General features: G+C 41.6%; 1 protein-coding gene across 12 annotated transcripts in view; it reads right to left on the bottom strand.

The window, feature by feature from the left end:
- Positions 1–1,809: 1,809 nt before the first annotated feature.
- The window catches only part of MARF1 (meiosis regulator and mRNA stability factor 1), a 51,140-nt gene continuing 30,385 nt past the window's right edge, over positions 1,810–22,564 (bottom strand). For 7 of the 12 annotated variants that reach the window (XM_060172920.1, XM_060172929.1, XM_060172921.1 and 4 more), the window contains 10 exons: positions 22,157–22,377; positions 21,003–21,145; positions 20,738–20,871; positions 18,920–19,122; positions 17,118–17,345; positions 12,544–12,774; positions 11,282–11,494; positions 10,431–10,491; positions 10,235–10,360; positions 4,942–5,133 (listed from right to left, as the gene is read on the bottom strand). In XM_060172920.1, the coding sequence (XP_060028903.1) occupies positions 4,958–5,133; positions 10,235–10,360; positions 10,431–10,491; positions 11,282–11,494; positions 12,544–12,774; positions 17,118–17,345; positions 18,920–19,122; positions 20,738–20,871; positions 21,003–21,145; positions 22,157–22,377 (1,736 nt within the window). In that variant the 3' untranslated portion in view covers positions 4,942–4,957. Of the gene's footprint in view, positions 4,427–4,941; positions 5,134–10,234; positions 10,361–10,430; positions 10,492–11,281; positions 11,495–12,543; positions 12,775–17,117; positions 17,346–18,919; positions 19,123–20,737; positions 20,872–21,002; positions 21,146–22,156; positions 22,378–22,564 lie in introns of those variants that run through there. The other 5 variants (XM_016185339.2, XM_060172925.1, XM_060172926.1 and 2 more) reach the window with 2 other exon arrangements.

Genomic DNA, 22,564 nt, shown 5'->3' with positions numbered 1-22,564 from the left:
GCTCCCCACTTGCAGGGGGAGTCATTTCCCAAGCTGGTAAAGCAGGTCTGCAGGTATCTTTCTCTCCCCCTCTCTGTCTCCCCCTCCTCTCTCAATTTTCTATCCAACAATAACAGCAATGACAACAATAATAATAATGACAACAAGGGTAACAACAAGGGCAACAAAAATGGGAAAAATAGCCTCCAGGAGCAGTGGATTCATAGTGCAGGCACCATGCCACAGTGATAACTCTGGAGGCAAAAAAAAAAAGGAAAAAAAAGTTGGGCTGGTAATGACCACAGCCAAGGTGGTCAGCAAAATGGATTTCTTCCACAGGGAGAAGACTGGCAAGCACCCTAATTTTATTCAATATTTTTATTTATTTATTTATTTTTAAAGATTTGACTTATTTATTAATGAGAAAGATAGGGGGGGGAGAGAGAGAGAGAGAGATGGAGAAAGAGAAAGAACCGGGCATCACTCTGATACATGTGCTCCCAGAGATAGAACTCAGGAGTTCATGCTTGAGAGTCTAGTGCCTTTGCCACTGCACCACCTCCTGGATCACTATTTTATTTATTTATTAATGAGAAAGACAGCAGAAAGAACCAGGCATCACTCTGGTATATGTGCTGCCCAGGACTGAACTCAGGACCTCATGCTTGACAGTCCAATTCTTTATTCACTGTGCTCCCTCCCTGGACCACTGAATCTGTACTTTTTTTTTTATTAAAATTTTTTTAACTAGCTTTATTTATTTTTTGGATACAAACAGTCAGAAATCAAGAGGGGAAGGGGGAATAGAGAAGAAGAGAGAGGGGCCGGGCAGTGGCTCACTTGGTTAAGTGCACATAGTACTAAGCACAAGGACCTGCACAAGGACCCGGGTTCCAGCCCTTGCTCCTCAGCTGTAGCAGGGACACTTCACAAGCTGTAAAGCAGGTCTTCAGGTGTCTGTCTTTCTCTCTCCCTCTCTATCTCCCCCATCTCTCTCAATTTCTCTATGTCCTAGCCAATAAAATAGAAAAAATGGCCACCAGGAGCAGTGGATTCATAGTGCTGACAATGAGCCCCAGCAATAACTCTGGAGGCCAAAAAAAAAAAAATGTGGGAGAGAGACATTTGCAGCACTGCTTTACTATTCACAAAGCTTTCTGGATGCAGGTGGGGACTGAGGGCTCGAACCCAGGTCCTTATGCATTGTAACATGTGCACTTAACCAGGTGCACCACCACCTGGCCCCCATGGTATTTTTATCTTTTTGCCTCCAGGGTTACTGTGGGGGTATGGTGCTGGCACTATGAATCCACCGCTCCTGCAGGCCATTTTTTCCTGGTTTATTGGATAGGACAGAGAGAAATTGAGAGGGGGAGAGACGATAGGGAGGAAGATAGACACCTGCAGACCTGCTTCACTGCTTGTGAGGCAACCTCCCTGCAGGTAGGGAGCTGGGACTCGAACTGGGATCTTTCCTTGGGCCCTTGTGCTTCCTACTATGTGCACTTCACCTAGTGCACCACCGCCTGACTCCTTCATCCTAGTTTTATATTGGAGACTTTTTGTGGTTACTTCTTATCCTCTGCACATTGTTATGAGTAGGAACTAGCCCAGTTCAGAGGGTCTCAACTACAAAGGCTAATGTTTCATTACTTGATAGTGTCAGAGGTCAAAGCAAAAGGGCCCCAAAGATGTTCGACCAATTTCCATTTCATCTACCAGAACAGGTGAGATGTTAGGGGATTCCCCACGTGAAAAGCTGACAGCATATGGCTGGTTTCTAATGCCCACTCATGAGTAAATAAAAATCACTCACTTTGAGAACTCAAATTTGATGCTTGCTTGTAAAGTTTATTGACAACTGTTTGGTCCCAACACACAAAACAGCACTTGAACCACAAAAAAAAAGTGTTCAAACAAAGTAGACAGTTAAGAGAAATATCTCTTCCCCCAAGCCCAATTCAAAACAAACAGTGCAAATGGGAAAGGGGGGGGGTTGTGATAACTTTTGTCTGTTTTATATTTAAACAGGTAAATCTAATCGGTACATCTCTCCACCCAGAAATAAAGAATTTCATTGTCTTAATTCTCTTACATTATTTTGTCACATCATTTAATTATGCCTCTGGATAAAAAAATAGACAGCGATTGGACTGGCCATTGCAGAGTACGTTATGAACACAATGAGCTTGCGCTGCATTCTCTGACATCTCAAACATCTTCAAACAGCAATTATTAGCATCTCTCTCTCTCTCTCTCTCTCTCACACACACACACACACACACTCATGCACACATGTCCCAGGTTGGTGGGCAGTGGGGCTAGAGTATGGTTCTACCACACTCACACAACAGCCCCCAACCCTAGTCTCTTTTTTGTTGGTTGCCCAAAGAAGCTGCCCTTATTGACTGCTCCCAGTGACTTGTAATGGTGCCTTGGACATGTTTCAAGTTCACTTGCTCACTAAAGCCTAAGTGTGCAAATTCAGCCTTACAAAATCTCAAGAGTAAGGCAAGTGATATTCTCAAAACCAACTTTGTTAGACTATTTAAAAAGCTCCTTAAACAATTTGCACATTTGCATTCCACCCCCTGTCACACTATGTCTGTAGAGCAAATAATGCCTTTGGAAGGGTTCACAGAGTGTCAGCACGTTTAGAAAGTTTTTCCAGTGCTGTTACATCCTGACTGGGGCCCTAGGTTGGGATCTGGGAAACACAGGCTTTATTTAAAAGACTTGGAGAACAAAAATCTTACTTGTAAAAATCTCTCGATAGCCCTTATTTCGTGGCATTTTATCAAAATGCTGGCTTTCTAGAAATTACAAAATGTAAACATTTCCCCAAATAAACCATCTAACTAGTGGAAGACCTTATGCCAACAGGTTTTCTCTGCTCTATGGATGAATCCGCCATTTTGCCCAACAAATACAACCCATTGTAAATGTCAGGCTTTTCCAGGAGGGGTCAGAGGTCAGCCATCACCAGGGTACCTCAGCCACCTCAAGGCGAAGGTCATTCCACAGGGCAGTGCTCCCTCAAAGGCTGGCTTTCCCCAAATGCCAACATCAGACACCACGAAAGAACCCCAACATGCTTCCAGCATCGAGAAGTTAACAGAGTAAAAACACACTATGAAAAGACACTGAGCTAACACAGGCACACATGCCCACTAAGCTTCCCAGCTACCAAAACCAGCTTTAAAATTACAAAAGCAAGGTTAAGTTGATCAACCTTGGCCTTTATAGGTCTAGATAGAATTTCTTTCTCTTCCTAATGGAAAGAGTATTGATACCATTCCTGTTTAAGAACTTTACCCTCTTAGCTCTGATTTGTAATTTATGCATTTGATGCATATTTTAGAAAATCAGACTCTCTTTCCAATATTGCCTCTTGACACACAATAATGTGTGTTGGAACTCAAATGCTAACTTCAAATTTGTGACACCAAGACCATCTCCTTTTCCTTAACCTAATGCATGTCAAACTGGAACTTAACATAAAGGGGAAGCTTAAAACATTCTCAACTGTCTAGAAAGCTCCTTAAATGGAGCCATAATGTGGAAACATTTTTAAAATATTTGTGATGAAGCCACATTTGTCATCTACAGACATAGTTTAAAAAAAGAAGAAAGACACACTTACAAGTCACATGGAAGCCAGGAACCTCCCTATCCAACTTGAAAAAATACATTCCTCCTCCTCACCTACCCTTCTTCAGTGTGTGAATGTGCAGGGTCACTGAACAGGCTTCGCCTCAAAGATATATCATGCATTTACCAATACTGTCTGAAAACATCAGTAAGCAAAGGCTTAGAGACTATATTAGGCTACATGTAGGATTATACCACTGACGTGGCTAGTGGAAGTCAAACTGCTTCCTTCTGACTGTTTTCTTCTTACAGAACACCATTATGTTTCTTAATAATGAAGGAAAATTTGGTAGAATATATTAAGGATTCTTTTAAAATAAATGACAGAAGGTGTACAATATATATATTTTAAGAATAACTGGGGGAGAAAAAAAAAGCGGAAGTTCAGCTCAAAGCTGTGTTCAATATAAAAGGAACAAAACATTGTGGAAGACACCTAGAGGTGAAGTTAAGTGTGTGGGGGGGTTCATTAAAGGCTGTAATTTTGGAACCCACTTGTGTGTACAGAATCAGACTGTTATTTCCCCCCTATCCTAATCCTATATTTAGGAGAGTCAAAGCTTGGTTATAGGTGCAAAGGAAAAGTTGGCTGCCAATTTTACTCTGGTTTTGGGTTGCTTTTTGGCTGGGCTTTCCACAGGGTCCTTGCTGAGCAGTGATTCAGGGGGCTCCGATGAGGGGGAGCTTGGCTCTGGGCCAGTAGCAGAGATGCAGGAGGAGCTGGCATCAGAGGGCAGGCTTCCATTCTTGATTAGTACTGGAATTTCTATGGTCTGTCCTTGGTTTAAAATCATGTCTATAAACACAGAAAAGCAAAGAGGTTTAGTTCTAGGACCTGCAAGAATGTGTTTATTCTTAGTTTCTTTCTCATGTTTTCTAAAGAAAAAAAAAAAAGGAAGGAGGGAGGGAGGAAAACGAAAACATTTTTAGATGTAACTGTTTATACTGATGATGAGAGAGGGAGGGAGAGAGAGAACGGAATACCATTTATCTCTGGCATATAGGTCCTGAGTGACTGGGACTATAGGGGTAAGAAGGTGGCTCAGTACAGAGCGCAGCACTCATATGTGCAAGTTCAGAATTTAACCCTCAGCACCACATGTGTCAGAGTAATGTTCTGTTCTGGTTCTCTCCCTCTTGTTAATACATAAATATACCTTTAAAAGAGAGAGAGAGAGAGAGAGATTATTTGAATAACCAGATTAGGTAGTGCTGAGCCTGAAAAGTGTAGTTTTTTTCTCTCCATTTAAGCACTTTGTATGTTAGCATTAGGGTTTTACTTTTGAAGTCCACAGAAGACCAATGTCCACACCCAGCCAACACAGTATTACCTACCAGGTTCTTGAGGGTGTTCCTCAAACTGAATGAGGTCAGCAGACTGGAGGATGACGGGATCCGGTCTCAGCTGAGGGGATGGCAGGCATGAAGGGACAGGTGCGCACAGGAGGTCCACAGGAGAGTTGTCAGTCAGGCGGAGAAGCTCCTGCTCCACTGAACAGGACCCTGGACAAAGAAGGCAGGCTGTGTGGGAGCAGACTCAGAGGCCAGACTATTAAGAGGCTATACCTGAGAGGCTCATTAGAGATGAAAAAGGCCAAGCAGCAATAAAGACTCAAGGTTTAAAAAACAAAACAAACAGCACTGCAGACAAATTAAAACCACATTGAGAATCCACATCATGCTTGTGAGAATGGCCTCCATCAACAAAATGGGAAATGACAAGTATTGATGAGGATGTAGAGAAAAAAGGACTTGGCTACACCATTTGTGGCAATGTCAACTGGTGCAGTTTCTCTGAAAAACAGTATGGAGAATCCTTAAACAAAAATGGAAATGCTTCTCAATCCAGCATTATCATTCTTAGGCATATATTTGAAAGACATGAAAACACTCATTTAAAGGGATGTATGAGGGGGCTAAGTGGTGGTGCACCTGGTTAAGCACACACATTACAATGCACAAGGACCTAGGTTCAAGCCTCTAGTCCCCACCTGTAGGGGGAAAGCTTCATGAGTGTTCACCAGGTCTGCAGGTGTTTCTCTGTCTCTCTCACTCTATCTCCCCCCTCCTATCAATTTCTCTTGTCTGTATCCAATAATAAACACACAAAAAAATAAAAATAAATAAATGGATATCCACACTTGTTGGTATGCATGAGACCCCTTCTGTTTCATTTGGTTTAAATCCCCCCTGCTTAACACGATTCTATTTACATAACCACTTCATTCTATTTACATAACCTCTGTTAACAAGCACCACCTTCCCTCCAGGGCATTGGTGGTTTAGTGGTAGAATTCTCACCTGCTCCACCCCCTCTCCTTGTCACACCCTGATCCTCTCCTTGTCACACTCTGATTTTCACCAGTCACTTTTCTCTCCACCCTCTCTATGTCACATCCTGTTTCCACCCTACTTGGCAAGTATATATAAAGACAGCATTGTGAGTTTTACGGTACCTTTAGTTTAGCTTAGCTTGATATAGATTGTGCTGCGTCCTGCATGAATAAAGAGATACTGCCTACAGCTCAACCATGAGTCCCTGGTCGTCTGTTAACCGCCCGTGAAGCCAGCCCGGCGAAAACAACACATACCCCTATATTCCTGGTTGCACTATTCACAAAAGCCAAGGAGTGGAAGTAACCTAAATATCCACCAACAGATAACTGGATGAAGAATTTATGGGATATATTCTCAACAGAGTACCACTCTGCAGTTAAAAAAAAGTTGATATTGTGCCTTTTGCAACATGACTATGCTTAGAGAAGTAAAAGATGAAAGACAACTATCAGATGGTTTCACTCATGTGAAATATAGAGAATTAAAACATGCAAAATTGCCAAAAAAGAAGAAAAAGTAGCTGATCTATGTCTAAGACTTTGTGAGAACTATAGGGACATGAGGGTACAAAACATTTTTTCCCAGAGCATTGCTCAGCTCTGGCTTATGGTGGTGCAAGGGATTGAACCTGGCCTTTGGAGCCTCAGGTATGACAGTCTCTTTACAAGACCATTATCCTACCTACCCCTGCCCTGTAATCTGGTAATTTGTAAATCACTTGATGACGGGCTTTTTGGCCAACACCAGGCCAGCCCATCCTCTAGAGCCTCCGTCAGGGAATCCTTGGAAGTCCCCCACAGGCAATATGGGCCTAGACTCTGTAATAGACCCATATCTCCACCATCATTCATCACTCCCATCAGGCCCCCTCCAGTGGCCTCCCCAGGACCCTCCCTCACTGTACAGCAGCAATGGCAGGGACTCTCACTCTCTAAAGGGAGGCTGGTCAGCCTACTCTGCCCCTCGAGGAAGACGGGTCCTGACATAAGAGCAGCCTAGAAGGTTCCAGCTGCGACCATGAGCTCAGACTGACAGGGACTCAGAGGTCACACAGGCTCCTGTGCTGAATGTGAATGTATGTGGGTCCTGGGTCAGATTGATGGGGTAAATAGTCAATTGTATGTATATACTTTCTTCAGCCTTCAAAGCTACTTACTCTGGACCTTAATCCAGCTTTCTAGTTCTATACTGAACTCTGACACCATCTTCCCAGACAATATTTTTTAGTTCACCTGCAGGTTAGATATTAAGCTTAGGCATAATAGTAATAATAATAATAATAATAATAATAATAGTGTCATGGGGCCTTAGGTACATACCTAAAATAAGCTTCCTATATTCTTTCCATCTCAAGATCCCTATTCTCATCTGCTCTATTCCTACTTTTTGTTTCCTATTTATTAAACAAATTTGACCTGCTTTGTACCCTACCCCTTTTGGCCAGCACGTTGCAGATGTTACCATGATTCCTTCCTGACTTTTCTGAGCAGACGCCTTCACCCATGTGTCCTGGAGCCTCCCCTCCCCAGAGCCCTGCCCCACTAGGGACAGACAGAGACAGGCTGGGGGTGTGGATCCACCTGCCAATACCCATGTTCAGCAGAGAAGCAATGACAGAAGGCAGGCCTTCCACCTCCTGCTCTCCCAAAAGAGTTTTGGTCCATGCTCCCAGAGGGGGAGAAATCTTATTAAAAGATGACCAGAGAGCTTTGAATTTCAAATATTGAAATGATTAACTTTCACGTTAGCTATATCAAGACTTAGATAAAGAAAACTGACAGTTTCAACAGGAGACTCTTACTTATTTATCTAAATGACTACAGACCCGCAGCTGTAGAGTATCTAGTGGACACTAGAAGTTTATTTAGACAGTATGATTATTTTTTGTTCAACATATATTAAAGGGCCCAAGATCACATCAAATTGATGGGGTTTATAGTCAACAATACCTTTCCCATATTTGGGAGCTACTCTCTGCCCTGATCCAGCTTTCTGGTCCTTCTGCCAGAAAATAATAATAATAAAGAAGAAAGAGAAATGTCACAGGCCATGATAGTACCAGTCTATGTTCTAGGGAATAGCAGCCTCTTAAAGTCCTAGTGCAGAAAAGTATTCTGTAATTGTTTTCTGAATAGGGAAAATAAAAGGTGCTGAGAAAGAGTATGAGTTAAATGATCGAAAGTTCAGAATGGAAAAATTGGGATCCCATTCTGTCACCTCCTAGCTGAGTGATCAGGCAAGCAAGCTACTCGACCCTCCAGAATTTCAGTTCCTTTGCAGAATAGAAACAATGACAACTGAAAATTGGGCTGACAGCTAAAGGCAGTGATTTGCATAAAGGTAATTTATAAAATGTAGAATGCTGCAAAACTGTTTTCAAACACAGCGTGGCAACACTTGTTTGATGATATAAACTGTCATGTAGTTTCCAAAATTCAAGGAAGGCAAGGTTGGAGGCTGAGAGTGGCTCGCACTTTACCATGCACAAGAATCCAGACTTGAACCCTGGTGCCACACCACATTGGGGCACCTGGGGAAGCTTCATGATCTTGGGGTAGCTCCTTATCTCTCCCTTTCTGCCTCTATCACAAATAGAAAGGAAGAAAAAAAGAAGTGTTGGGAGTAGTGGAGTAGCACTGGTGCAAAGCTCCAGAGGACAAAAAGTGAAATTGCTACAGAGGGCTGGGTGGTGGCACACATGGTTGAGTGCACATGTTACAATGTGCAAGGGCTTGGGTTCAAACCCTCAGTCTCCAGTTGCAGGGGGGAAAGCTTCACAAGTGGTAGAACAGTGCTGCAGGTGTCTGTCTTTCCTTCTCTATCTTCCCTTTACCTCTTGATTCTCTGTTTCTATCCAGTAAATAAATAAATTAAGTATTTTTTTAAATTGCTATAGGATTTGAGCAAGTTGCTATCTGTCTACTTGCAGAGATGGTTCCATATAAAATCTAAGTGATTCCATGTTGTTTTCTGTAATATTAATTCCTTAGTACCAAACCTTCCCAGGAAATTCCTGTGACAAAGGTGTTCTTTTGCTTCTTCTTTTTTGTTTGTTTGTTTTTTAAGATTTTATTTATTTATCAGTGAGAAAGATAGAAAGAGAGACAGAAAGAACCAGACAACATTCTGGTAAATGTGCTCTGGGGACTGAACTTGGGGACCTCATGCTTGAGAGTCCAGTGCTTTATTCACTGCGCTACCTCCCAGGCCACTGAAGGTGTTCTTCTTAACCCAACTTTAGTCAGGGTTCTTGCCCTTGATCTTTAACTTCTGCCCTGTCCTTACTGGGTTCAGGCTAAGCAACAATCTTGGGAAAACAAGTTTGGCATGACTCCCTGACCTTTGCAATCAGACCAAGTTCCTTATCCCTACCCTTGCTGTTTTGACCTGCTCTCAATAAGATTCTCCCTCCAGTTCCAACCATTTTGCCCCAAGGACACTATCATTATTTTTCTGGTTGCTAAGTAATACTCAGCAGAATGTCCCATAACTTTCTCAGTCAGTCATCTGTGGATGAGCACTTGTGCTGCTTCCACTCTTTGTTTAACTAATTGTTATTATTTAACTAATGTTTGTGAAGAGTAATTTCTATCTTTATAAACTCTCTCTTCCTTAGCCAGTGGGAGGAGGAAAGTCCACCTCCCAAAAACAGGACATAAGCTCTCTTTTTTCCACTCTAGCCAAGGAATGAAACTTCAAGAATTCATTTCTTTTTTTGTTTTGTCTTGTTTGTTTTACTTATCACTTTACAGACTAGACAGAACTATTAGTAACATCATTAGATTACCAACACCCTACAAAAACCATAGCCAGTTGGTCTAGGAGGTGGAACAGTGGATAAAGTGTTGGACTCTCAAGCATGAGGTCTAGTTCAATCTCCAGCACTGCCTATACCAGAGTGATGATCTGTTTCTTTCTCAAAACAAAACCACACACACACACACACACACACAGAGCGCCAGTCAACTAAAAATGTCATCAAATGCAGGGTAACATGGTCTAGGAGGTTGTTGAGGAGCTAGAGCATTGGACTTGTAAGCATGAGGTCCCAAGTTCAATCCCCAGCATTGCATGTACCAGAGTGATGCTCTGTTTTTCTCTCTCCTACTAATAAATGAAAAACTATTTCAAAATGCAGAACATTTAAACAAACACAAGACTGTAATCAAACACCAGAATGACCTGAAAGAGGCACAGCCCATCACCTCTAACTAATGCAGATGACCTCATGACCCAATCACACCCACTTCCCACCCTCTCTTCTTACCATCGCCTCCTGCTCCGAGTTTGAGTTCGGGCACCTCTAGGATTTGCTGGGTAGCTAAGGGCCCATTGTCCTGACTGGCAGGGGAAAGACCAAGTGAACTCAAACGACCTGGAGGATAAAGAGCACCTGTCAGAGAGGGAGGTGTTAGCAAGAAAAGCAGGTGTATGGATGGGGCAGGAGGTGAGTGCTTACTTACTTTTCATGTCATTTTTTAACACCACAATTCTCTTATGACCGTGTCCTTTTATCCAGACCACCTGCATACAGACATACTATAGGTTAAGCAGCAGAAAGGGAGGGAGAATCAAAGGGAGGGAGAAAGGGCTCAGTGTCACCTACTATGCCTGCCTTATACCTAGTAGGGTTTAAAAACAAAATCAGGGGGTCAGGCAGTAGCGCAGCGGGTTAAGCACACATGGTGTGGAGTGTAAGGACCAGCGTAAGGATCCCGATTCGACCCTTGGCTCTCCACCTGCAGGTGGGTCGATTCACAAGTGGTGAAGTGCAGGTGTCTATCTTTCTCTCCTCCTCTCTGTCTTCCCCTCCTCTCTCGATTTCTCTGTTTTACCCAACAACGACAGCAATAACAACAATAATAACTACAATAACTATGGGCAACAAAAGGGAAAAAGTAACCTCCAGGAGCAATGGATTTGTAGTGCAGGCACTGAATCCCAGCAATAACCCTGGAGGCAAAAAAAAAAAAAAAAAAAAAGTGCCAAGGACAATTTGACTGGTGACTCCCTGGAGTCTAGTCTACACAGGCCCTCCCTTGTGTGTCCAATGAGGCTGCACTAATCACAATAACTCCTTCAGCTGCTAGGGTGCTGACTCTATAACCTGACACCTTTCTGATGGCAGGGTCTTAACTTATTCACCTGACACACAGGGACCTGTAAGGGGGGGAACGCTAATAGTTTTCATTATTACAGTGTGTTGGGGAAGAGTCTACCCACAGGTGCCTGTCACAGTATTCTCCTGATATCATTCCATTTTTCTGTCAGGAGAGCAAGCCTTGGTCTCAAGGAAGCCCAGGAAGGCACTCACCTGTGGGATTGCTCCCAAGAGCTCCTCCACTGTATTGTAGCCGTATGTCTTAGGTTGCAGAGATTCTCCGACATACTTAGTATAGGCCAAGGAAAATTCATGAAGGAAAAGCTGCTGGTAGTGGTATGTGTGAAGTAAAGACCGCACATTCTTGGCAAACACATATAGACTAGTAAGCTTCACACACTCCTCTGTCTTGTCGTTGGTAAATACCTGGTCAAAGAGAAGACACAGCATTAGAGACTTCCAGAATGACTGACAGGTCCTGTCCCAGAAGTGAGGATCTTCACTTGGGAGTGAACTTGAGAATTGAACTCTCACCCCTTTGTACTATTTCCTTTTGTTCAAGACCCCCAGGCTTCCTTTCTCTCTCATGTACTCTTTTTTTTTAAAAATATTTATTTTATTTATTTATTCCCTTTTGTTGCCCTTGTTGTTTTATTGTTGTAGTTATTATTGTTGTTGTCATTGTTGGATAGGACAGAGAGAAATGGAGAGAGGAGGGGAAGACAGACAGGAGGAGAGAAAGATAGACACCTGCAGACCTGCTTCACCGCCTGTGAAGCGACTCCCCTGCAGGTGGGGAGCCGGGGTTCAAACCGGGATCCTTATGCCGGTCCTTGTGCTTTGCGCCACCTGTGCTTAACCCGCTGCGCTACAGCCCGACTCCCATCTCTCATGTACTCTTTCTTCAACCCTCTGCTATCTGAGGTTTGCAAATAGAACTAAAATTTGCTCAAGACTATAGCCTTCTCTTGGAGGAGATCTTTCAATAAGTCAGCTCTGCCTTGGCTCTCACATACTGGCCATTTTCAAGTCAATTTTCAAGTTCACTTAGAATTCTTCTAATCTTCAAATGCCATTCTTAAAAGGCTACCTGGATGGCCAGGCACTTGGTGGTCATTTGTGACCTGTATCTGACTAAAAAGTCATAGGGAGTCACTATATAAATCACCTACTCAACAAGTTATCTATTCAGAAAAAAAAGGAGGGACAGGTAGCAAAATCCAGACTGGAACAAGACCATTCTCTGCCACTGTCCCCCAGTCCAAGAATCAAGAGGGGCCAGGGCTTTTATCCTGTTTTGTCACTTACTCGGGCAGCTTCTGTACCTTCCTGTGCTTTAGTTTGTTCATCTAATGAAATGACCAGCTGGTCCCTTCCAGCTCTATGCCACCTAGTCTATGCCACTAAGGTACCCAGAAAAACTCAACTCAACCATTTTTATTATGACAGTTCCAAAGAACCATTAGCACTCACACCTCTACTAAGTAAGGCAGACTCTTCAGAAGTTCAGTCAAGGTCATGAATCCATATTCACAGGGGTTGAGAGGAGCACTGTGGGTCATTTCATAATGTCTCTTGAGCTCATCCACAGAAAGGTAGGTATTTCCTTCCCATGACATCAGCAATACTAGCAGCTGGGCAGTGAGTGCACGCAAGGACTTGCGGTTTATCAGCTGAATCTGTTTGCCAGATTCCATGTCAGCAACCTGGGGGAAACAAGTATTCACATTCCTGTGAAGGCCAGAGAGACAGCCTAGCTCATACTCAGCTCAGCTAATGCTGCTTCAGCTAATGAGACTAAGGAAACAGCTCTCATTTCTTCTCTTAAATGGAAATAGTTTTATTTGTTTGTTTGTTTTTTTTAATGTAGCATCAGGGCCTCACACATATGCAATACCATCCGGGTCAATTCTTCTATTATTCTTTGAGGTTAAAACAGACAGACAGAGAAGAAAGTGCCAATCCACCATGCATGGAACTCCCATGCAGTGACTAGGCTCAAATCCAGGGCCTCACATGTGGTAACATATGCATTCTACTGGGTGAAGCATCTCTCTGTCCTCTTGAAGTAGTTTTTGTTTATTTATTTTATTTTTTTCCCACCAGGGTTATTGCTGGGGCTCGGCACCTGCACTACGAATCCACTGCTCCTGGAAGCCATTTTTCCCCCCATTTTGTTGCCCTTGTTGTTATACTTGTTAGTTTTGCCACTGATGTTGTTGTTGTTGGATAGGACAGAGAGAAATGGAGAGAGGAGGGGAAGACAGAGAAGGGGAGAGAGAAAGGTAGACACCTGCAGACCTGCTTCACTGCTTGTGAAGTGACTCCCCTACAGGTGGGGAGCCAGGGGCTCGAACCGGGATCCTTATGCTAGTTCTTGCACTTTATGCCACTGTGCTACTGCCTGACCTCCTTGAAGTAGTTTTTGAAGTAGGTTTGACTTTAGCTTCTTTGGCACACTAGATCAACATGTCAGGTGAGATGAGCACAAACCGCTCTGCCTGGCACAATACATATAAAGTGCTGGACTCTCAAGCCTGGGCTCACAAGTTCAATCCCCAGTAGCACATGTAACAGAGTGATGCTCTCATTCTCATTCTCTCTCTCTCTCATTAATAAGTAAAATCAGAAAGAAAAAGTTCCCTGAACATCCCTAACCAGAAACTTCCATCAATGCCATCCCTCTCTTGGAGTTCTCTTTCCACTCCCTTCTGTGGAAAAGCAATAAAGACTGGAGAGCTGATATCCACTTGTCCAAAATTGTGTTAAGGGCTGCTATATTGGGGTTTGTTTAGATGACACTCCATGGGGCTTCTCTGCAGACCTTCTTCTAGTTCATCAGGTCTAGTCCTGAAGATGACATTTTCAGGGGTTAGGTGGTAGCTCACCCAGAAAGTATACATGTTGCCATGTTCAAGAGCCCAAGTTCAAGCCTCTGGTTCCCATCTGTAGAGGGGAAGCCTTCATAAGCAGTGAACCAGTGTTGTGCATATCTCTCCTCTCTTTCCTCTCTATCAAAAAGAAAAGCTATTTTCATATATGATTATATATCTACCACTCATTCTTTTAGTTTCAAGATTTAAGTAATTATGCATTCTGGATGGAAAACCTTGTGAAAATGACTGAGGTTAGCATTTGGAGACCACACAGGATACAAAGAAACATACCTGATGACAGAGAGAGAGAGAGAGAGAGAACACACCTTTATTAGAATTAAAATAGAATTCTGGTAGCCCTATTATTGAGACTCTGTTTTTATCCCTTTACCTGCCTCTTTAGGGAGGACACAGGTCTTGGTACCCACTACCAAAGCACATCAGAAGGAAGGCCTAGTGGTCCGGGAGGTGGCGCAGTGGATAAAGCATTGAACTCTCAAGCATGAGGTCCTGAGTTCAATCCCCGGCAGCACATGTACCAGAGTAATATCTGGTTCTTTCTCTCTTCTCCTATCTTTCTCATGAATAAATTAAAAAATATTAAAAAAAAAAAAAAAAAAAAGGAAGGCCTAGGTATATAAAAATCTCAGAGGTGGGTCAGGAAAATAGCTGAGCTGGCAGAACACAGAAGTTGCTCCTGGGGGCCCCACACCCATCTCAGGAGCTTGGCAGGAGCAAGGGCTTCCCACTTCCTTGCCCCTCTACCCAATGCCCTGGTCAGTTCACCACAGTGACTAGCTCAAACCTTCTCCACAGTCTTCAATTTTGAATTCTGTCTCCTTCCTCTAAGTAGCTGATTGCACTTCATCTACTTGACGGGGGGGGGGGGGGGGGGGGGCTCTTGGAGGATTATTCTGATTTCCCTGGTGTAATATGTACTTAATATCTGTAATGCCTCTCCCCCCACCTACTTTCATTTCTGTCAAGATGTCTTTGTTTTTTTTCTAGGTGACTTACACAGTAAGGGTCTTTATTTTACTCATGATAGAAATAGATGAGAACCAGGTCATTGCACTGGCACATTTAGTGTCAAGGAATGAACTCAGGACCTCATGCTTTTAAGTCCAGTGCTCTAGCCACTGTGTCACTGTCTAGACTCTTTAGGGCTCTTGATTTAAATAATACTTTCACCTTAAATTAACACATCCCACTGGCAAGTCTTGTATATTACTGAGGTGACATAATTTACATGAGACTTTTGCTGACTTTGCATTTGAAAATTTGACACAATACTTTGAGCATTAAGTATTTAAGAAAACATTTTAAAAACTTTTATTTATTTATTATCACTGAATAGAGACAGAGAGAAATTGAGAGTGGAAAGGGAGAGAGAGAGAGAGGGAGACACTTATAGCCCTGCTTCACCACTCATGAAGATTTCCCCCTACACTTGGGGACCAGGGCCTTGAACCTGGGTCCCTGCACATTGTAATGTGAGTGCTTAAGTAGGTGCACCACCACCTGGCTCCAGCATTGAGTATTTTGAAACTTTTTTGGCCACATAAAAAAATAAGTTAAATTTAGATGACAAATACAATTTGCAGAAGTCACAATATTTGTCACACTATTCGCATCAGAGGTGTCCCTCTTTCCACTAAAGTGAACCCCTATCCACCTGACTTACCTTCTCCAGAACCCCTGTCCATCATCCTTTATCTTTATTTATCTTCTGTCTTTTTCACTGACCCTCCTCAGGTGCTCTCAGACATGCTCAGGTCTAACTGGAAAGCACCACCACCAAATATCACTTTTGTTTCCCTTGGGCCTATGTCTTTAGCTTCTGTCCTCTTTCTTTACAAGTAAGCCAACTGAAAACTAGGTTTCTTGTTGCCATTTTCTTGTGGCCTACTCCTCATTCCTCAATCAGTCCAGTGTGGCTTCTGTCCCCTTATAACACAGGTGTCGGCAGCCAGTAACATCAGGACCTCCAGTTAGGAAAGTCTGAAGGGCACAATAGTCCCTGTCTCACTTGTTCTCCCAGTAGCAGGTAATGGTGCTGGTTGTTTCTCCTCCTTGGCCATGAAAGCTCTGCATTCCCACTGTCACTCCCACTCTCCCATGAAGCTTCTTCCTATTCTAAATGACCAGTACATAGGTTCCTTCTAGGCTATTGTCACTTTGTAAATTTCCCTTTCTACCTTCTTGTGGTGAGTTTTCTTGGTCCTGTGGTAAAGGTGACCTGAAATAGTCAAGCTGTTCTGTCTAGGCCTGGGCAGGTCAGCTCAGCCCAGGGTGGGGTAGGAGAGGAGGTTTCCCTCTCTAATCTACTGTTACCAGCACCCAGAGGCAATTCTGAGGCTAGCTTCCTCCTCAATCAACTTCTTATGTGAGTCAGTCTGGAAAAATAAGAAGAGATCTGTGATTAAATTTCACCTAAAAACTAGAGAAAGGGGCCAGATGTTGGCGTACCTAGTTAAGAGGACATACTACCACGTGCAAGGACCCAGGTTCAAGTCCCTGGTCCTCACCTGCAGGGGGAAAGCTTCATGAGTGGTGAAGCAGAGCTGTAGGTGTCTGTCTCTCTATCTCCCCCTCCCATCTCAATTTCACTGTATCTATCCAAATATATATATATATATATTTTTTAAATTTATTTATTCATGAGAAATATAGGCAGAGAGAGAGAGAGAGAAAGAACCAGACATCCCTCTGGTACATGTGCTGCCGGGGATTGAACTCAGGACTTCATGGTCGAGAATCCAATACTTTATCCACTGCACCACCTCCCGAACCACAACAATGTATATATTTTAAAAACTTCACAAAGTTCTGTTTAGAAAGATCCATCTTCAAGTCAACAGTGCTGAGATATAAATACTGAGAATAAATACTCTGGGATAACAGTGACCCTCTCAGTTTAAAATAAGAGAAAAGAAAAAAGAATAGCCATACACTGTATGGCTATTGATAAATACACAAAATCCAAGACCAAAATTCTAAAATGCCAAACCAAAGTCATTTTCCTATTACCTTGTCAGTCATGAGGTGTTCACGAAATACAAAGCAAGTTATGAAGCAATAAGCTAAGCACATGTGAACAACTCAATGTGGACTGTGGCCCCACTAATTTTACTCTGAAAAAAAGAAAAGAGAGAAAGAGAAAAGCTGTTTACCTTTACAACATGGCAGAGTTTCTGTGTTAAAGCCGAAATAGAACTGACATCATAGTCTTGGAGGCGAAATGTATAACCAAAGGTTTTAGCATATTCTGTAAGTAGATCTGTCATCATAAGGCAGTTATCTTTTTGGGACCGAAGGAGTTTAACAAACTGGGCAGCTAGAGCTTTGAATCTTTCTACCTCTGTCAAAGTAAGGATTTTTTCTTCTCCACATTCCAATACCTTGGAAAAACACACAGGGAGAAAGAAAGGGAGATTTAACAAATTATTACTGCTTATGGAACTAAATAGTATGAAAATATAACCAATAACTAGACACTTTAGTGTGAGTGTTTTATTTTTTTTTAATTTTAAAAAAATATTTATTTTCCCTTTTGTTGCCCTTGTTGTTTTATTGTTGTTGTTATTATTGCTGTTATTGATGTCGATGTAGTTGGATAGGACAGAGAGAAATGGAGAGAGGAGGGGAAGACAGAGAGGGGGAGAGAAAGATAGACACCTGCATACCTGCTTCACTGCTTGTGAAGTGACCTCCCTGTAGGTGGGGAGCCAGGGGCTTGAACCAGGATCCTTACGCTGGTCCTTGTGCTTTGCGCCACGTGCGCTTAACCCGCTGCGCTACTGCCCGACTCCCTTATTATTATTATTTTTTTTATTGCCACCGGGGTTATCACTAGGGCTCAGTACCAGCACTATGAATCCACTGCTCCAGGTGGCCTTTTTTTTTCTTTCTATTTCATTTGATAGATCAAAGAGAAACTGAGAGAGAAGACAGAGATAGAAAGGGAAAGAGAAAAACACTTGCAAATCTGCTTCATTGATCATGAACTGTCCCCTTGAAGGTGGGCAGCAGGGGTTAGAACCTACGTCCTTGCATGTAGTAATGTGTGTGCTCAACCTGGTGTGCCACTGCCTAGCCCCAGGCACTTTTTATTTTTTAGTAAGAGAAAGAAAGGCAGAGAGAAAAGACCAGAGCTCAGCTCTATGGTTGGGCTGGAGACTGAGCCTGGGACCTAAGTGCCTCAGGTATAAAAGTCTTTTGCATAACCATTATGCTGTCCTCAGCCCTTTTTAGTGTTTTTTTTCACACTAAACTCAGCTTTACATATTAAAAAGTTCTGGAAACTGGATGCACAGCACTGTAAACACATTTAACACTACTGAATTATACAATTAAAATGGTTAAGAAAGTGATGTGAGTTTTATCACACAAGAGTTATGTTAAGTATTTTGGGGTTAAAAATAGTGATATCATTGAAATCAACAACAGAGATTGGGTTTAATTGAGCATACCACTTTCATCAACTCGTGTTCAATCTGACTTCCAATGTAAGATTTGAAAGGTATGACACAAATGAAAGAATATTCACTTTAAGAAATCAAACTCTTGGGCAGGGGAGATAGTATAATAGTTATACAAAAAGACTCTCATGTCTAAGGCGCTTCAAGGTCCCAGGCTCAATCCCTCACACCACCATAAACCAGAGCTGAGCAGGGCTTTGGTTAAAAAAAAAAATATATATATATATATATATATAATAAATAAAAATAAAACCACTGAACCCTTTTTAAAAAGTACTAATCCTAAAACAAGTTTAAAGAATAATTTCTTTCTTGAGCAAAAAATACTTTCAGTTAAAATCACTAATGAGCCAAGAACATAGTTTCTCTGATCAGAATATTTCCAATTTTCATCCTAGTTTATAGTTTTCCTACTTCCCAGAAAAATGGGTCTGAAAACAACAGGATTTTTCCTTAATGCTGTTCAGAAAAATGTAGTTAAACTATTTACTTACTTGTAAAATGTCAGGTATGGCTTCAAAAAGTTCAAGTAGTTTGGTAAAACCATAGTATGCAAGTTTGCACTGCCGGCCAAAGTGGTGGTGGTAAGAAGGGATGAATTTGTTAAAAGGCATCCGAAAATGGGGTTGATGCCGCAGCAAATCAACAACATCCTTGGAGAACTGTTTTGTCCTTTCTATTTCATCCTGAGTACGTTCTTTATAATAACAACAAAAGCAAACAAAAAAGACCACATAAGTCAGTCTTTTCCCACTATTTGCATTTAATACTCTATAGTTAAGTCTATGGGCAGTTTATAATGGCAATCATCCATCCATGCCTTCCAAATACACATAATCTAACACATTCATATCCTCTTCTCTCATTGTGGGTAGTTTTTGAATTTGCTCTAGGGGAGAAGACCGGAAAGTCCCGAGGCACTGTGGTATAACACAAAACACACACAACCTTTTTACCTCTGTCAAATTTTTTCTTCTCCACATTCCAATACCTTAGAAAACACACAGATGTATGTCATTTCACTTTATAAGCTAAAAATAACTTCTCTAGATCTGTCTCCTCTGTCTGCACACCATATGTGAGCTCAATAGATATATAGAACAGCGTGTGTGTGTGTGTGTGTGTGTGTGTGTGTGTGTGTATACTTGAAAGATATGGACTGTATAATCTGTATTTGGGAAAGTAATCTAGAAAGGATGTCTAAGAAATAACACTTCTGAATCTTCACATGCTTTTATTCATCTAACCTTCAGTTAAAATTGCTAACAGAAAAGAGTACCAGGCATCAAAAGTTTAACAATAACACACAGGAGAAAAAGCTTGGATGTAGTATTTGTTTCTATTATGTTTGTAGAACTGGGAAAAGACTGACACATCACTCATTTCTGCTTTGGAATACTACGAGTTCATGGATATCAGTCATCTGTAGGGGCAGAATTTAAGAACCACTGAGTAATCATAGTAGGAGAATGTGATAGTATTTACATTTAATTTTATCTATTCTATTTTCTGGACCTCAATTGGAGCTAATAAAATGTAAAATGCAAGGGCAGAAAGATAGCATAATGATTATGTAACAGACTTTCATGCTTGAGGCTCTGAGGTTCAAGGTTCACCTCCAGCTCCACCATAAGCCAGAGCTGAACAGTACTCTGGTAAAGAAAAAAAAAAAAAAGTAAATACAAAAACATTCAGTTGAATTTAAATTTCTTGTCAAGTGTTCATAGTAAAGCAGCTCAGTTAGAAAGAAGAGACTATCAACACTCATGGTAACTTATTCTAAACTGGATAATTACAGCAGAAACAGTCACAGATGGCTGCAAGAGACATTTGAAGAAAGTGCTGGTTTTAACTTTATTTCTCCCATGAGAGTGAATTTTGAAAGACTAGCATGCTTTTCTTCCGGACAAGTGGTTTCACTTACTATGAAAAACCCAAGATCCACTATATAGTAGATAATCGTTCTCACTATGTCTTCCATGGACTTTCCAGGAAACACAGAGGACAGGGAAAAGGCATCCCTAAGTGAGTTCATGTTAAAGTAATCACTGTGGTAATAGTTGGTTTCTTTTAAAAATATATTTATTTATTTATTATTATGGGATAAAGAAAGAGAGAAGCTGAGTGGAGGGCAGACAGAAAGAGACAGACACCTGCAGCCTTGCTTTCCCCCTATAGGTGAGGACCAAGGGTTTGAACCTGCATCCTTGTGCACTGTAATGTGTGCACTTAACCAGGTGTGCTACCATCAGGCCCCAGTAATCAATCACTGAGGTAGACAATGTTCTTCCAGAAAATTTAAGTCAACATACCTCTTTTGGGAATACAAATCACCATTTCATTATCTTGTTGGGACAAGCAGATAGTTGTGTCTGGAATCTCTGAAATAATATCGATCAGTTCACAAACACCATATTCAGTGACATCCCAGTCCTTTGAAAAACACCTAAATTTTAACCATGGAAGTAGGAAAAGAATGAGAAACATTACTTTTCCAAAAGAATGCTACATAGAAAAGTTAGATAATTATTAAAATGAGGGAAAGTATTTTTAAATACTTTCTTCTTATAAACTCACCAATGATAGGCCTGTGAGAATTCTCTCACAACAACCTGTTTGCTGGCTTGGGATTTGAGAAGTTTGAGTAAATCCTGAGTAAACCGCTTCACCTGGGCCCTATGGGTAAGGGTCAGCAAACGCCTGGAGCCCATCCCAAGAATCTGCAAAGCAAGAATCTGGTATTTATACTGTTAAGACTGACTTTCTTCAATAACATGCTCTTGTCTTTAATTGCTCTCACAAGAAGTGCCCTTATTGTGTGAGATCTGCATTTTGAAATGCAGATCTCAAAATGTAGATCAACAAAATGTAGATCTTAAAATGAATCATCAAGTACCTGGAACCTATCTTTTTTTTTTTTTTTTTTTTTGCTCTATACACCCTTCCAAAAATAGTACTGAGTATTGGACTGAGGAAGTGGCTCAGTGGTAGAGTGCATGCATGAGACCCTCGGTTTCAGTCTTTTTTTTAAATCACATTTTTAAAAATGTATACTATTACTCTGAACAATTAAGCTTGTCTTTGAAGGCTGATGTTTTCAGGCTATTCTACAAGGGGAAGCTATTCTAACAATGTAACTTAATAGGTAAAGATTTCTTAGGAACTGTTCTGCTCATTTGTAATTAAGGTAAGTCCATGTTCACAGCAGCTTCTCTGTAACAGCAATTCTAGGAAAGCTGTACTGGGAAGGTCAGTATATTGAGACCAGAAGGACAATAGCCTCAGTGTCCTAAGAAGCACCTTTAAATTGGACTTACTTAAGTTTAAACTTAATTTGTTTTCTGGAAAACTGAGAAGCCACCTGTCTGTGTTTTCTGCATGCTGAAGAGCTTGGTCAGGATGTCTTGCTCTGAGTTCATTTGCCAGAACATAGGTTACCACCTATCCTGGTTTGGGGGCTGCAACAATCATATCTATAGAGGGAAATTCCAATTTATAAACTATTTCCATATTGCACCAAAGGAAAAGACTCTGGAGTGGGTGAGGGTGGGGAGAATACAGGTCCAAAAAAGATGACAGAGGACCTAGTGGGGGCTGTATTGTTATATGGAAAACTGAGAAATGTTATGCATATATAAACTATTGTATTTACTGTTGAATATAAAACATTAATTCCCCAATAAATTAAAACTAAATAAATAAATAAATAAATAAATATTCCCAATCCTCACCTGCAACACATGAGGCACTGCTTCCAATAATTCAATCAACTTGGAATAGCCATAGTCTGATACCCGACATTGCTTTGCAAAGTGGTGGTGATAGGAAGGGATGAAATGACTAATCGGTATGACACAGGATGGTTGATTCTTCAGTAAGTCAATCACTTCTCTACTGAACTGGATCAGCTGTGGGTTACCCACAGGACTTTTAGAACGTAGAAGCCATGGGTCTAGATATGTGGGGAGTAAAAAAGAAGGTAAGACAGAATGACTTCACCAGCTCAGATAAAGGTAACCTTGAATAATCCTGCTTGTGCTCAATTATGATCACACAGCTTTACTTCTTGGCTCTTCTACTCAGGTCCCACATAATCAAAAGCCAAGCCCAGTGTGTCTCCAGACTAGCAAATGCTTTCC

This window comes from Erinaceus europaeus, chromosome 15 (assembly GCF_950295315.1).
Source record: "Erinaceus europaeus chromosome 15, mEriEur2.1, whole genome shotgun sequence".
Classification (NCBI taxonomy): domain Eukaryota; kingdom Metazoa; phylum Chordata; class Mammalia; order Eulipotyphla; family Erinaceidae; genus Erinaceus; species Erinaceus europaeus.
This window is presented reverse-complemented; position numbering and strand designations above follow the sequence as displayed.